The 16,010-nt window shown below is 51.8% G+C and overlaps 1 protein-coding gene across 2 annotated transcripts in view; it reads left to right on the top strand.

The window, feature by feature from the left end:
- Positions 1–16,010, top strand: part of LOC118732247 (aminopeptidase O (putative)) — a 287,553-nt gene that overhangs the window by 265,942 nt on the left and 5,601 nt on the right. Inside the window, exon 14 of one of the 2 annotated variants that reach the window (XM_045570736.1) lies at positions 8,388–8,510. The exons of the other annotated variant lie outside the window; for it this stretch is intronic. Within the exon in view, the coding sequence (XP_045426692.1) occupies positions 8,388–8,510 (123 nt within the window). The remainder of the gene's footprint in view (positions 1–8,387; positions 8,511–16,010) is intronic. 2 annotated transcript variants of the gene reach the window in all.

Genomic DNA, 16,010 nt, shown 5'->3' with positions numbered 1-16,010 from the left:
TACATTTTAAAATTCAGTGAATTCAAGAGTTAATTGAAAACCTTCAGAGAAGACACCTATAGCTTCAGAAGACACAGATCAGATGTGCTGTTTATTTCAGCTCTTATATTTTAGTGTTTAAAGATGTTTCTATATACAGACATGAGGTTACGTTTTAACCAGCTGAATACCACTGAAATGCCAGGCCCCCGTGACGGGCAGTGAACAGACGAAGGCGGGAGGATCAAAGCAGGCCCGGGCACCTGTCACTCAGCCGGAAGCCATGAGCTGGTCGACACTATTTGCTCCCCTTCCTTTTGGCATAAAACATGTCACGTTCTTAACTTACAGCTCAGTTTAGTTGTTTATTACCTCCCAAACCTTTGGAAAGCGTAACAGGTGTTATTTGGTTGTTTGTCTTACAACTCACAAACTACACCATGATGCCTAAGCCAGGCGTCTCCTCTGCCTGGATCCTGGGGGCAGGAGACCAGGGCCTGAGCTGATTTTGGTGTCACACAGTTCACTAGTACCGTGCCAGGTACTAGGGACACAGCAGGGGGCACCACAACTGGGGGCCACCCTGAGGAAATGTAGGTTCTTCTGGAAAGACAGTGCATAAGTAAATAAACAAAACACTCTCAGGTATGAATGACACTGGAGGCATACAGGTGACACTGGGCTGGTTGTCTCTAGATAGAGCACTTGGGAAAGACCACACAGACAAGTGGCATTCGGGGCAGAACCCAAGGGGCCAAGGGTAACTTTCATACAGAGGCAGCAGCAAGTGCCACCGTGGGAGCTGGCATGTGCTAGGACGGGGGTCAGCAGGCTTTGTAAAGGAACAGATAGTTAATATTTCAGGCCACACGGTTCCTGTCCCCACTGTGCACCTGTGCCTTTGTAGCTTGGAAGCTGCCAGAGAGACATGCAAACAAACAGCCATGCCCATCTGTCAGTAAATCTTTATGGACTCTGCAACTTGGATTTCATGTAATTAGCACGTCTCGAAATAATTCTTTTTGTTTTTGTCGTTCCTCCTTTGAACTGTTTTAAAACATAGACAGCACTCCTAGTGAGGGAGCTGATTGGGTCTGCCCCATCTGGAGTTGGTTGACCCCTGTGTGGGGGTGGGCAGGGGCCTGGCCGAGGGGGGCCTGGAGGCCTGGGCCCCGTTGGGCTTTCATTGTAACGGGGTGCCTCCTTCCCCAGCTCTCTCGTCCTGACATGTGGTAGGTAGTTGCACTGGCAGTCCATCTCACTGGTGTTTCCTTGAAATGTCACTCGGAAGCAGAAAAGCATCAAGTTTTCTAGAAACATGATTGGTTACGTGTGATTTATTGTGACACTGATTAGCAAGAATTTAGTAGAATAACCATCTGCCCTTATTTTAAGTGACAGAACATTTCATGGAAGAAAGGATTACGTTTTGGTGAGAAAAGTCTTGAGGGCTCTGACTTCATTCTCAGTGCTTCTCCTTGGCTGAGCCAATAGGAACAGTGTCTTTCAGTCATTATCAGGGCTCTCAAATGTGTAATAAATGGCAGGCTCTTCAGAGCTGGCGGAGACCCTAGAGTGCGGCAGGCTGTGCAGCGCCCTGGGGAAAGTGCTCTGTGCAGGCGCCCCCTCAAGCCCTGGGACCGGAGTGCTGGATTGGGTGTCTGCGAACCCCAGCACAGAGCAGGGAGTGCATGCGACCGGGGCGGGGTGTTCCCCGTATTTCCTAAGGCATAGAAGGCCCCTTCCTCTCCTTTGGACTGGCGTTTTTCCCGAGAGCACATGCTCATGGGAAGTCACTTTCTGAGGGGTGAGCCTCTTATTTCACATGTGTCCTTGAAGCTGAGTCTCACTGCTCACTCCCGATCACCCGTCTCTTCAGAGCTCTTGTTGGCAGGCGACCGCCTGTCCTAGCACAGACCGGGGCCTCCGTTCAGTAGCTGCTTCAGCTGCTTCTCCGCCACCACCCCCCTTGTCCCTTTCCTCCTCCTCCCTTCTCCCACTGTGTGTGTGGACAGGTGCAAGTCCATTGGGAAGTTTATTTTTAATAATTCTCTTTATGTGGCTCAGTATTTGGGTTACTTGTGTTGCTCTGGGCTTGGTTGTGTTCACAGGATGTCTGGTCTGGTCCCAGAGTTTCTGAGCACGATGCCTGGTCTGTTGCCCACCAGCTTTTTTTACATCTGAGGTAAAAAAAGGTAGGTTACACGGCCTGTCCTCCAGGTGATGTGAATCCCCAGGTCTGCTCTGGGCAAAGGGATACCACGTGTTCAGAGTCTTAGAGGAAAAGTGCATAAGGACGAACAGAATGAAGCATCCATCCTAAACCACCCCCTGTGGCCACTCCGCCTCTGGAAAGTGGGCTCTGCGGGGATGCTCGGCTCCTGGGCCTGGAGAGGAACCTGGCTGTGGGGTCACCACCTCTTACATCCTGAGTCCGACACGACTAGCCAGATGCCAGCGCCTCTCACCAGGACGGAAAAGGAGCTGAATATTTCTTTGTTTTTGAGCAGATTGGCTCAACCAGAGCCATAAAAGTTTAAAAATATATTGGACATGGATTCTTGGAACAAAAGACGTTTTCTAAGATCCCATTTTAAGTCATGGATTTCTGCCCTCTGTAGCAGGCTCCTCAGCTGTAAAAGAGCTGGGCCCTGGGAGTGAGCAGAGATCCATGGGAGTGTGGCTGCGTGACCTTTTCCCCGAGCGCATGGCTGGCCCTGAATCAACTTTATTTCCACAGACTGCAGTTAGGCACTTCAAAATTGGGGACCCACCTCAAGTTAATTTTTTGAAAGTTCAGAAACAGCAACTCATCACCTTAACTGTCTCAGAGGGAGGAAGTGGAGGACATGGCTTAGAAAGACCCCACGGTAGCGTGCCTCGCTCTGATGTTGTGACAGGTGGATTGAGCAAGAAAGTAATTCTGTGGGAGAAGCCATTACCGGTTCGTCCTCTCAGTGTGTGTGGGGAACACTGCTGATTGAAAGGAAGAGCCGCCTTGGTCAGGTTGGAATGCAGAGTGAGGGGATTGTGTCCCTGATTTTCTGCCAGTCGGTCTGTCGGGCACCACCTGTGCCTGGCCCCATGTGAGAAGGCAGATACCTGCTCGTGAGCGTGTGAGCAACTCTTCCGTGTTTTGATCTCATGGAGCGCCCAGGCTGAGCACCTGGTGTTGGCCCAGGCATTGGTTTCACAACCAATGGACGTGGGCCCAGGTCCCAATACATTGCCCCCCGCCCGGCCCGTTTTCTTCGACTGCATAGTAGAACCTAGACAAGGCTGCTGGCTCCTGGCTGCTTGACTGCAGCCAGGTGGCAAAGAATGTTTCATGGCACCGTCTTAACTCTTATATTTTCTATTATTTCCTGTTCCATTTACTTAAAAAAAAAAAAAAAGTGCATTGTGATGCAGCAAATTGCTTTTAAAATTCCTTAACCCCTTCACAGGATTGTCATGAGAAAAGTTGGTGAGCATCCAATGTCATGTGACTTCTATTGAGATATTCACCATCACTCAATTGGTATAAAATGGTCAGATTTTATTTTTCAACTGATTTTTTTTAATTTTTAATCTATCAGGAATGACAGGGAGAAAAGTATAATCTACCCAGCTGTTAGAGCTCCGAGGCACCTGGTAAACTCTAACGGGGTGGGGGACGCCTTGCTCTGACATGTGCATGGATCATTGCCGCTGGGGGTGGGGGCTGTCCTGTGCTGTGCATTGTTGGGTGTTTAGCAACCTGGTGTTTGCCCGTGAGATGCCAGTAGTAGCCCACCCCAGTTCTGGCATCAAAATGTCCCCAGAACATTGCCAAAGGTGTAGTGCAGGCAAAACCGCTCCAGTTAGAACACAGCTCCAACAGCCACTGCTTCACAAAGAAAAGTGTTTTCACCTCGTCTCGCAGTGCCGGCCACGGCCACAACAGCCAGGCTAGGAAGGTGGCAGCAGCTGTGAGGCCACCCTGCGCAGAGCCCAGAGAACAGAGCCTGGGAGAGGTGGGAACAGAATCTCCTGGGAAGAAGAAAGAATGGCAAAGCAGAAGTCGTAGGAGCAAGCACACCCAGAGGAGCCAGTCAGTTGTGAGGCAAACGTGTTCCACCACAATGCACAGGGGCCACGCTGCTCAGCCAGGGCCGGCGCCTCCTGCTCCGAAAAGGACGCCTTCAAGGTCGATTGCAAATGGGAAAGCACCCAGCCTTGCAGGCCTTCTCCGCATCACTGCCTGTCCTCCGCTCTGGCTGAGGCGGCCTCGGAGCCCTGTGGAGGCCCCTCCACGGTGGGTTCTGCCTGTGCAGGGAGCACACGGATCTCAGAGCATTGTCCTAAGAACCACTGTTTGCTTGAAAAGAAAACAGGACAGCATTTATTTGAAGCCCAGAGGCGGAAGTTACGATTCCCAGCATGCAATGGTCTGACAGCTCTGCTGCTCATTTTTAAATTTTATCTGGGCCAAAAGCATAGGTCCTGTGAACTGAGAGCATTTCATGATTAGACCGCTGGAGCGGCGTGGGCAGGGCAGAGAACCCAGGCTTAGCCAGGCGTCACATCTCTGAAGGCTACAGTGGGCAGCAGCTGTGGTCCAGCTCATCCCCTCCCATGGCAGACCTCCTGCCAGGAGCGGGGAGGCTCTGTTCCCTTCTCCCGGTGGCTTTCCGGTGGCGTCCGGCCAGTTTAAAGGACAGGTGAGGTGTAATCTCTGGCTCTGTTGCCACTTCAGTTTACGTTAGTAAGATGCCTGGTAGTGAACTTGGTGCCTCCTTCCTCCTTGGTCCGCTCCATGGGAACCTAAGCAGCACAGAGGCAGGCTGGCCGTGCTGAGCACAGGTCCTGTATCCCGTGTCTTGTCTGCTGGTTGGACAGACGAGGGTCTGCGAGGCGCCCCGCCCGGTCTTAGTGCTGCCCCAGCCTGGCTGGGTGTCTGCCTCCCTCCCAGAGGCCTCCCTGGGTGCATCCGTGCCCCGGAGCTTCCCAGGTCGTCCCCTCCCAGGCATGACCCGCATTGTCGGAGGCACCGTCCTGACAGATGGAACATAACAGGAGACCCATGTGGGGGGTCAGAATAGTGAGTGGCAATTAGTGAAGTGGTTCTGCAGGGCGAGGCCTGTCCCAGCTTCTTCATCGGCCCCTTGACCTGGTCACGAGCTGATGAATCTGAATGTTAGTAGGTGAGCTATAAATGTGTGACTATTGATTTTTTTAAAGTCAGGACAGTGTGTGAGGGGCACAGCTGCCCTTCGACACAACGCTGCTGTTCTTTCCCGAGTTTGAGAGCTGGCCTAGGTATGGATTGAAGAGGGAGTTTGTTTGTTTGTTTGTTTGTTTGTTTCAGTTCGCTCTAGACACAGCTGTCTGCTTAAACCAGGCGCCTTTAACGATGTGGAGAGAACAGAGCCCTTACGTAATTCTTTAGTTATATGTGTGTGAGGCTTCTTTGTGGTATTGGGCTTATGAAATAAATGTTCTAGAAGATATCCTCCAGGATTGGAAAGCTATCCCTGGGTAGTTCTTTCTTTGAGTTTTCTTTCTCTGTTACTCACTTTGGAGCCGCTGGAAGTTTTCTGTAGAAACCTTGCAACAGATAACTACCTCCTCTGGTAGACTGCGATGAAGCGATTTTTCAGAAGCAGTTGTAAATAATGACAAAGTAAAAGACTTCACCTTTTAAATCAATATCCGCTCTTACCCCAGAGGCCAGGATTGCTACAGCACATTGGGCTGGTCAGATGTTTGTTAAACAACAAAGACAAAAAAAGTGCGCCATCGACGGCAAAATCTGCCAGATTGTCCCAAAAAGGATCTTGTAAGCAAGCAGTTACAGTCCAGTCGTCCTTGTTGGAGTTTGTAAAGAAAAGGAACAGAGCACTTAACACCGAAGCTGACTCAGTTCGGCACGTTACGGCTTGGGAGAAATGGCATCAGGTTGGGAGAAGAGAGGATAGTGTTTCGGGGAACATGGTACGGCTGACCACGGTCTGGGGGCCCTGACCAGGAGCAGGTGTCTTTTCCCCTTTAGCTCTCAGTGCACATGGAGTCTTTGACCACATCTTGGGGTCCCCCTGCTTCCCTCACTGCACCCTGTTCCGTGACATGGATATCCACACTTGCTGGTTACTGAGTTTTTCTTAAACTTTCTACTGAACTGTAAGCCCCAAGAGAGCCTCTCTGTTTATCCTCAGTGCCCAGTACTTCATTTTTCTAGAGGACTTTTCCTGGATTGCCAGGGTTTCTGGAGCAGCAGGTACCAGAGTCTGACACGTGGTGGTTGGGACAGCAGAGGCCGTGATGAAGCACACGTGAGAGCCAGCCTCTGGCCGCCATGGCAAAGCCTAGAGCGTGGGACCCTGGCGGTATGGAGGGATGTGGTGAGGCATGGATCCCTTCTGAGCTTGTCAGCGGAGGTACCCGTGCTCACATCTCTGGCAACAGTAAAGCCTTTTCCCAGCAGAGGCCCTGTGTCCCCTGTTACACAGTGGAAAAAGCAGTGCTATCTCCTGGTTGCAGGCTTACTAGGTGTGCTGGTTAATGATTTTATAATCAAAGGAAACACGATAATTTCAAGAGAAACACCAAAAGTGCTTTATTCAAAGTAATGTCCATTGCTAGCTACACATTCCCCCATCTTTCAGGTAATTGGTGGATACCGACCCAATAGAACTTTTCTTGTTTTGAGACAAACCATTCAGAGACCAAATTTCCCACTTCTTTGTACTTTTTGAAGTGCTGCTCAGAAAGGGCGTGTGCCATCCATCAGAACAAGTGGTGATCTGAAGGAGCAAGGTCTGGTGAATACGGCGGGTGGGTTAATACTTCCCAGGCAAGATCTTTTAACGTGTCTTTAACTGATTTTGAAGTGTGTGATGGTGCATCATCATGAAGCAAAATTACTTTGCCGTGTCTTCTGGAACATTCTGGTTGTTTCATGATCACAGCGTGGTTCAAATTGATTATTTGTTGTCAGCAGCAATTAGTACCAACAGTTTTACTTGGTTTTAGAAACTCATAATACACCACACCTTCCTGATCCCACCAAACGTAGAACATTGTCTTCTTTCCGAAGCGATTTGGCCTTGCAGTCCATGTTGATGGTTGACCTGGATCAACCCGTGATTTTGTGCATTTGGGATTCTCAAAATAAATCCATTTTTATCGCCAGTCACAATTTGATGCAAAAAAGACCTTCTTTCGTTGAAGCCACCTTTCACTGATGACATTTCAGTTTTCATTTGTCTTTCGTTCAGTTGATGGGGCGCCCATTTACCTTCCTTTAAAATCTTTCCCATTGCTTGTAAACGATCGGAAATTGTTTGCTGAACAATGTTTAATCTTTATGCAAGTTGTTTTTGAGTTTGGCATGCATCTTCATCCAATAATGCTTGTAATTGTTGATCTTCAAACTTTTTTGGTTGACCTGGACGTTTTTTTGTCTTTCACATAGAAATTATCACTTTCAAAGCATTTAAACCAGCGTTCACAAATATCTTAAGATGGAGTTGTTCACCATAAGCTTCTCGAAGTATACAATAACTTTCAGCAGCACTTTTCTTCAAAATAAAGTAATGAATTGCAACTTCCCACAAATGCTTTTTTTTTTTTTTTGGCACGAAATTTTATATCTTTAAGCGTAAAAATATGTTGACACCTTCAGCAAATTTGACATACAAGTTTTGAAGCTTGCTATCAATACAACAAAATAGCATACATATCAAACCACATATTTATCAACACATGTGTAATGCCGTCTTTTGGAAAAAATCTTCACTGTTAACTGGTACACCTGGTACTGATCAGAACGCAGTGGCAAGTGCACTGTTGACGGAAGGAGGGCAAACCTGGTGTATTTCAAGGGAGAGCCAACATGGGCTTCCGAGGTCTGCCTTTAATGGCACTAACATCCTTAAATAAAATTGTGTCTCTAAGGAAGGAGACGAGCAGCATTTCCCTGAGAGGACGCACAGGGAGGTGTGTCGTCGCCTCCGCCTCGCCTTCACTCCATGCCCGCGCCCTTGCAGAGTGTCCTGTGAGGGCGGTGCGGGAGAGGTGTCAGGGGACCCTGTCTTGGCAGCCCTGCCGCTCAGGTTGTCACTGGGGACAGCCGGCACAGACAGCTGACAGGCAGGTGAGGGCGGAGGCCCTGGCTGAGCAAGGTCAGGGTGAGTCCTGGAGAAAGAGCCAGGGCCTCTGATGCCTCCTTTGTTGTCTTAACCCCAGGCCTGGGATTTATTAACCTGGCTCTGTGACAGCAAATAGAGTGGCTTTTCATTTCCTTTAGTTAAAAAAATAGTGTTACAATTGTAGCCCTTTGAGAATAAGAATGAGTAAGGTGAGAGAAACGATGGGAAGTGCTAGGATCTCAGTAAAATGTTGGAAATCTTTCCTTGTCAGCTGACGGCTCTCCTATCTTTTCTCGGGAGAGTGAGCAGGTGAGCCACACTGGACCATCACAGACGCCCCAGACAAAACACTTGCTGGAAATACCGTCTGTCCGGCTGCCTTCCCGCTCCTGGCCCCCCGGCAGGCTTCTCTTACCAGCAGTGAGCTCACTTTAAAGCAAAGTTAAATCTAATTTAAGGACGCAAATTGAAAAAGCAGGTTTGTTTACTGCAGTGTTAGACTTATTAACTCACAAAAGCCATGAGCCTGTCTTTCTGTTTACACTTACAAAATGGATCTCTAAATGAGGGTTAATGGGCTTCCCAGATCATGTTCCCCAGGCAGATTTTTTTCTCTTCAACAGTAAATTCTGAAATCAAAAGGACTAAAAAGAAAGGGGAGTGCTTCCTGTCATAAATGGGATGGGTGGCATTCTTCAAAGTGTTTCACAGTTTCCAACTGTGCGTTATAATTTCAGAGTAGCTGGACAGCATTCTGAGATTTTTAAAGTAGTACATTCGCTGAGAAACGTTTATCAAGTGCACTGGCGACAGTCTACAGGCCCCGAGGCCCGCTCTCACCAGGCTCGACTTGTAGTGTAAACACAGGAGCCGGGAACAAGCGTCCCGTCCGAGAGCACTGTGAGCGGAGGGACTGCCAGGCGCACTCTGCGGCAGTCACAGTGCCGGCCCAGGCTCCTCCGACACCCGTGGGTGTGCTGGATGGATGAGGCGGGGCCGCACAGCGCCATCTGACGTAGCCTTGGGCCTCCTGTCCCTTTTGTCTGCTGGCCCCTCACAGCCTTCTTCGGAAGGCGTTAACCCACTTGGGAGCGTTCTGTGACCACGGAGATCTACCGTCTGGCGTCGGGAGACTGAAGGCCTGACGGGGCTGGAGTGCATTAGCAGGAGGGAGTGCCCTGCAGCGCCGTGAGTGAGGTCTGTGGCTAATGAGAGGTCGCTCTTGCCGAGGCCAGTGGAGAGAAGGGAGAACGCAAGCAAAGTATTAGCTGCTGCTGCTGCTGCTGCTGCTGCGAAGTCAGATGAATTCGGTTGAGTGGCTGGTTCATTGGGTTCTCTGGGGGTAAAGTCACTTGTTTATAATTTCTAAACATTTAAAACAAAAGGGAAGCAGCTGCCTACAGGAGACATACGAGGTAGGTGCTTTTTTAAGTAGGGCAGTGGGCGTGCAGCGAACCAAACCCTGGCTCCAGGGTTCCAGTGGCCGGAGCAGAGCAGCTCGCTCACTCTGTGACCTTGACCGCCGCCTGCACTTTGTGGGTGGCACCCTGGCTGCAGAGCCCAGGCGGGGGTTGGTTTGAGAAGTTATTGGAACTACTGTCATCTTCTGCCTATAGCACTGTCTCCTCAGCCTCTGACTCCATGTATTCCTCAGGCACAGTAACTTCCGGAAGACACTGGTCTTCACACTCCATCTGCGAGGAACCCATGGCCCACAGGGGAGCTCCCTATTTCCCGGTTTTCCTGCCTGACCCGGAGCATGAAGCTGCTTGAAGAACCCACTTGCAGTCTTCTCTCTACTGTCTGCTGCACTGGGGTTTCAGATTGCATTTTTATTAAGTTAGAATTACGTTTGAAGTGTTTGAAAACCACTTCAGAAAATTAGTTTATTAGATGATGATTTTTTTAAGTAGCTTCATGCAGTGATCTAAAATGGAAGTTAGAAACACACCTTTGGGGTTAAAAGCTGTAAAAGAGCAGTGGGAGTTGTCATGTGTTAATAACGTGGGGTCTGCGGGGGGGATTCCCAGAGGGCACCTCTCTGGCATGGACAGACTTGGGCGTGAGCTGGGGTGAGGCTCCTCTTCCTAAAGGCTGCGTTTCCTCAAAGTCAGGGTGACACCAGGCCTGTACCTGCGTGTGTCCGGCCGTGCCGGCGGGAGACGGTGGTAGGAGTGCCGGAGCGTGTGCTGTGCAGGTGAACTTACCCACCGGGCAGGGGCTCCGGCCGCATTCGGGAGCAGCTTGGGGAGCCAGCTCACAGCTCCTGTGCCTGCACGCTGGTAGCTTGGGGGTTAGACGTCTGCTGGCATCCCGCTGCCTGCACGCACACTCTGAGCCGGGCGTGGGTCTCAGATAGAGCGGGGTCCCGCCCACGACCTGCCTGGCCTAGCCATGCCCAGCCCATCGCTCACCCGTCGTCCGGGGCTGCTTTGTGATACAAAGGCAAATGAGCAGAACAGGCAGAAATGCTCACTGGCTGGCCATTGACAGAAAATACTTGCTGACTGTCACCTTCCTGGAGTCTAGCAGACCACAGGCTGGATCTGCATCCGTTAAAATGTCTCGGGATGAAAGAGATTGAGGTGAGGCATGGGGTTGTCCTTTGGCAATTTTCTTCCGTTTCCAGGAGAGAACACTTCATGTGGGCGAGCCGTGGTTACACCACCTCAGAATCTGAGGAGTGGTTTGGGAACACGTTCTCCCCCCCCCCCCCAGGTGCCATTTTTAAGGCACCCTTGGACATCCAGGACTCCCTTCCTCCTGGACTGCCTTTCTGAGCTCATGGTTCGGCTCAGCCCAGCCTTTGGGCAGTGAGCTGTCTTCAAATGGCACATATGCCATGTGACCGAGGCTGATGCTGGCACGAGGCAGAGACATCTGCCTTTACAAATAGTTTGAAAAATTTCCAGGCCCCAGGCCCCTGGTGTACTTCCCAGGGGTGGCTGAGAAGTCCCAGCTCCCTCAGGCCTCTCGGCCCCTCCCTGGCGGTGCCCCACTTCCTCACTCTGTCCCTGCGGAGTCTGCTCCGAGTCCTCCCCACCCTTCCCTCCGCACGCAGCAGCCCCCTGACAGCACTGGCTTCTTCATTTCACCAGGGAACAAACGGCTCTTAGAAGTAATAGTCCCCAGATTTATAAGCTCAGTAAATAATGAACTTTGAATTAGGATATAAAGCCGAAGCATGTGGCTCCTGCTAAGATGAAAAGCACTTCCTGTGTGGGAGTTTCTAGTCTAGCACTTGGTCGGCAAACAGTCAGTTCTCACAGCAGCCCCGCCACAGGGCCAGGCCGGGCGGGCCTGGAGAGCAACCAGCCAGCGGCCAGGGCTGCTGCATTGGACCCGGACACCGCTCCCTGGACACAGTGGGTCCGGAGGTCAGTTTAGTAGGTCACCAGCCAGCATAAGGAACAGAGAATGGAGAGTGTGTGCATGTGTACCTGCTACATGCATGTGTATATACATAAGTGCTGGCTGCTGTGAATGCATTTGGAGCGAATGAGCCACCAGCCTTGTAGTTAGAGGCTTACGTGTATGTTTCCTGCAGAATTCCTCTTGGATACCCAGGCCTCCCAGATGACTGAGGCCTGTTACCGCAGACAGTCTGCCCTGGCGGGGTCCCTACTATGGAGCAGGGGAACACGGTCCAGCTGCAGTTCAGGGATCACTGAAGGTTCTCACTCTGCTATCAAACGTGGGGCTGGCATGAATCGGCTTCTGCAAACATTCTTCATCCTCCCACCCAACTCTGAGACTCTCCCTCCTGCACTACTTGCTTTGCTGGGTGCTCGTCCCCTTTTGCTCGGAGGCTTCAGAACCCTGGAGACTCGTGGAGGCCATTTGCAGGGGGTGCGAGTGCCGCTGGGTCACAGCTTTGCTGTGCACGGCGGGCAGCGCCTGGTCTTCAGTGTCCCTCAGCAGAACACGCTGAAAAGCAGATTTGCAAGCTGATTTTTATTAGTATTTACGTGTGTACTCCTGTGTACGCACATCTGTATATCACGACTTCATTGGGACTTCATGGGAAGAAAAGGGGCCTACACCCCCATCCCCTTTAAATCTCTATTTTTGATTACATATGTCCCTCTTTTTCTTCCATTGACCTCTTCTAGCCTGCCCCCAGTTCCACCCCAGGTACACCCCCTTCGTTAATCATCCCTCACTCGTGTGCCAGGCACTATGCTAATAGTTCTCAGAGGTTCCAGAACCTTCAGCATGGCTGTGTGTGCCGGGGGCACTCTGGTCCAGGCACTGGATGGCGGGAAATGGGCCAGGGCCAGCTGCTGTCTGCCCTGAAGGCTCAGTGAGGGACGGATGGGCACACCCTTGGGAAGCCAGGCTCCGAGTGCCCGGGGAGGCAGCGCCACCCCGGCCTCTCCCTTCTGCACCGTCCCCTCTGCTCCTCTGCCCCTTGTGCCCCACGCCGGCATCCCTGCCTGCCTCTTGGCCCTCCTCATCCTTGCCCTACTTCTGTCCAGCCTGCCTGTGTGGATGGTGTCAGCTCAGACCTTGGCCACTGCAGGCTTCTGGAGATCTCGAGCATGAGAGAGAGTGACCTGCTGGGTTTGAGTTGTGGCTGAGAAAGTCCTGAGGGCCCAGACCGCGGCGGAGCGGCATCCTGGCCTCGGCCCTGCCCCCTGGTGGCCCGTTGGGACAGAAGCGGAACAAATCGGGAATGTGTCCAGTGGGATTCGGTCCGTTTGGACGGAGTATGTGTGCACAGGGCGTTCTTGGGACTGACTGGAGGGACTGGAGCTTGGGAGCCGCCGCGCCTCCTGCTCCAGGGCTGGTGGAGCTGTGCGCGGTGGCCGTCTTTAATCGCCCCGGGGAAGTGAGAAACGGAGCCACCTCACCCATTAACTTACTGGAAAACAGGAGCAGATGTGCGGAGCGGACAGCCGTCCTCCGAGGCTGCTGCTCAGTTCTGTTTGAGCTCCCCTCACTGGCCTTCACCTTCCGCTGGCCAACGGGGCGAGGACCTTGACAGTGTGTGACGGCCTCTCAGATTTTTAGTTTCCCAGCGACCTAGGAAGGCTGACCTCAGTGCCCACTGTCACATATTCTGGGAGAAATGGAGACAGAAGTCACTCTGCTGCCAGATTCCCGGGAAACCCCGATTCCATGTGGCAACAAGTAGCTAAGGAGATTTTAAAGGCGGTAAGAACAGGTTAAGTGGTAAAAATGAGGACTTTCTTTGTTTCTCAGGGAAATGGGGAGAGAAGTCAGCTCCTGCCGGAGCAGCAGGGTCTGCTGGGCCCTGGGATGACTGAGCGCCCCGCCGTGGAGACACGAAGGGCCTGCTGTTGGCCTCTCTCCGGGAGAGGGAGGCTGGGCGCGCGCAGCCCTCGGCCAGAAGGCCAGTCTCCTGGTCACCGTGACAGTGCGCCATTTCTAATGCTGACTCCACACGGATGTAAAGGCGCTCCTGTGTGTGCACCCTGGAGCTTCTTTCACCTGGGGGGGCGGGGGGGGGGGCGGGGACAGGGCCATCCCGCCCCTGCCTGCTCGTCGGGGTCTGATTAATGCTGAGTTATTTCTCTATGTGCATACAGGACGGAGGGTGAGCACAGGAAGGAACGACGAGAGGCTAAAACCTCCATTCTTGCCGAAACCAGTTTGGCTCAGTGGATAGAGTGTCGATGTTTCTAACTCTCTATCCCTCTCTCTTCCTCTCTGTAAAAAATCAATAAAATATATTTAAAAAAAGAAACAAAGAAAAAGAAACGTCGATGAGAGAGAAACATTGACCAGCTGCCTCTTGCACACCCCCCACTGGGGATGTGCCCACAACCAAGGTACATGCCCTTAACCGGAATCGAACCTGGGACCTTTCAGTCCGCAGGCCGACGCTCTATCCACTGAGTCAAACGTGTTTTGGCTCTCATCGACATTTCTAACTCTCCCTCTCAATTCCTCTCTGTGTAAAATCAATAAAATATATGTATTTTTAAAACCTCCATTTTCAAAATCTGGGCTAAAAAGTGAATTTACCCCCAAGTTTTAGAATGAGAAAAGGCAGTTGTCAAGGGTACGGTGTGAGCGGGGCACGCGAATCTGAGTTGGCACATTGTGAAGCTGCAGAGCCTCTGGAACTGAGCACAGCCCGCTCACCGTGCGTGAGGGAGGCTTTCCTGAGGCCAGAGCCGCGGCAGCAGCTCCCCGGTCTCTGTCCCTCCCCCGCGGTGGCCCGGGAGCAGCCCGTTTCCAGACGGACCGCTGGTGCTTGGCAGGATGGCCCTGAGTTGGGATAAGACGAGGGGCAGAGGCGCCTTTTGCGGCCTCTGGTGCGTGGCCGGGTGTGGAGTGCGGGGGAGGGGTCTGGCTTCCTCCGATGGATGTGGTCTGAGGAGCCGACCTCCGCTCACGTGTTCGTTCCGCTCAGAGCAGTTCTGGGCTGCCTTCCCCTTTTATGGTCTGTTGATTTCTGTCGCTTGCACAGAAAAGAACCTTCTATCGAAGATGGAGAGATTGCTGAGGCTGTCTCTGAGCAGCTTCTCCTTCCTTGTGATGTCCGAGGCTGTTAACTCCTTCCCGTGCACCTCTGGGATTCCCTCCTGGATGTAAACGCTCACGGGTATCCCGTCCTTACAAGTTCAAAGGACCTGGCTGCCCACAGGCAAAGGGCAACGCCACCAGAGTCCCCGAATTAACACTGTCGGGGAGCGCAGTTAGCCCTGGGGAAGGATTCTTTCCAGAAGATGTTTCTTTCCTTCATTCCTAACTGTTGGCGTGTAAATCTACTTACAGGAGATGGAGAGAGCTGGCCAGGTGGTGGGTAATGATAAAATGTCTTATATTTTACCTTTGCCACACAAGGGCTCCTTTAAAAGCCAGTGAAACAGGATGGAAGGAGGCTTTCTGCATGCACACAGCCCCTTCCAGGTGTGGCCAGTGTGGATCACGCTGTGGACCAACATGGCCGGTGCTGACTGAGCATAACCTGGGATGCATAGGATTGGCCTGAAACTGGACTCTGAAAACCTGGTGCAGTGGGATCTGCTAGTGAAGGACGTGCCTCAGGGCTGGGAAATGCCAGGGCCCTGCTGCTGTCCTGTCCGCAGAGGCTGCAGGCTGGGGTCCCTCTTCCACGTCTCCCCTCACAAATCCCAAACCAAACTCCCAAGAGGCCACTCTGCCTCTTCTCAGATATGTGGAGAGTGACTCTTCCCTTCATTGTAACCATCAGCAGCTTTGAAACGTATTGGTTATTACAGGAAGTTAAGAAGTGGTTTCAAAGAAAACCTTCGTGGCCAGCCTGCCGCCTGGCCGGGGATGTGTCTTTTGTTTTTTAGCTACATTTTTCGTTTATCTGTTTCCTAGCAAAATGGTTAAAAACATCACAACATCACTGGGACATGCACTTTCCTCCCCTGGAGCGGACTCAGTGCTGCTCTGAGGACCAGGTGAAATGAAACGGAAGTGGAAGTTAAGCTGAAGGTGCCAACATTCACACACTCCGAGAGTACAGCGCCCCCGTTACCTGGTTTCACAGTCGACTGCAGTCTGAAAATATTAAAAGGAAAATTACAGAAATAAATAGTTCATGAGATTGAGGTTGCATGCCATTCTTAGTGTGATGAAATCTTGAGCCCTCGCTCTTTTCCTCCCTCCCCCGCAGAACGTGACTCATTCCTTTGTCCAGTCTCTGCAGGCTGGACAGGAGCGTTCCCCGCACACGGGTCAGTGGCGGCCTCTGCAGTCAGGCCGCTGTCACCGCACCTCCCAGCGCCGTGTCCCCGCCAGAGCTGAGAGCCGTGCGGCAGTGCGCGTCTGCCAGGGAGGGCCGTGTGGAGCGTCCTCAGTGTAAAACAGTGGACGCCCTCAGTAAGGAAAGGAAGAAATCATACCTGAGGATGCTGAGATCTGTGGTCGGAACCAGTCCTCTATTTTTGAAATTGCGAAGAAGGAAAAAGAAATTGG

The sequence above is a fragment of the Pipistrellus kuhlii genome, unplaced genomic scaffold, assembly GCF_014108245.1.
Source record: "Pipistrellus kuhlii isolate mPipKuh1 unplaced genomic scaffold, mPipKuh1.p scaffold_m20_p_36, whole genome shotgun sequence".
NCBI lineage: Eukaryota > Metazoa > Chordata > Mammalia > Chiroptera > Vespertilionidae > Pipistrellus > Pipistrellus kuhlii.
Note: the sequence above shows the minus strand (reverse complement) of the source record. Positions and strands in the feature narration are given on the sequence as shown.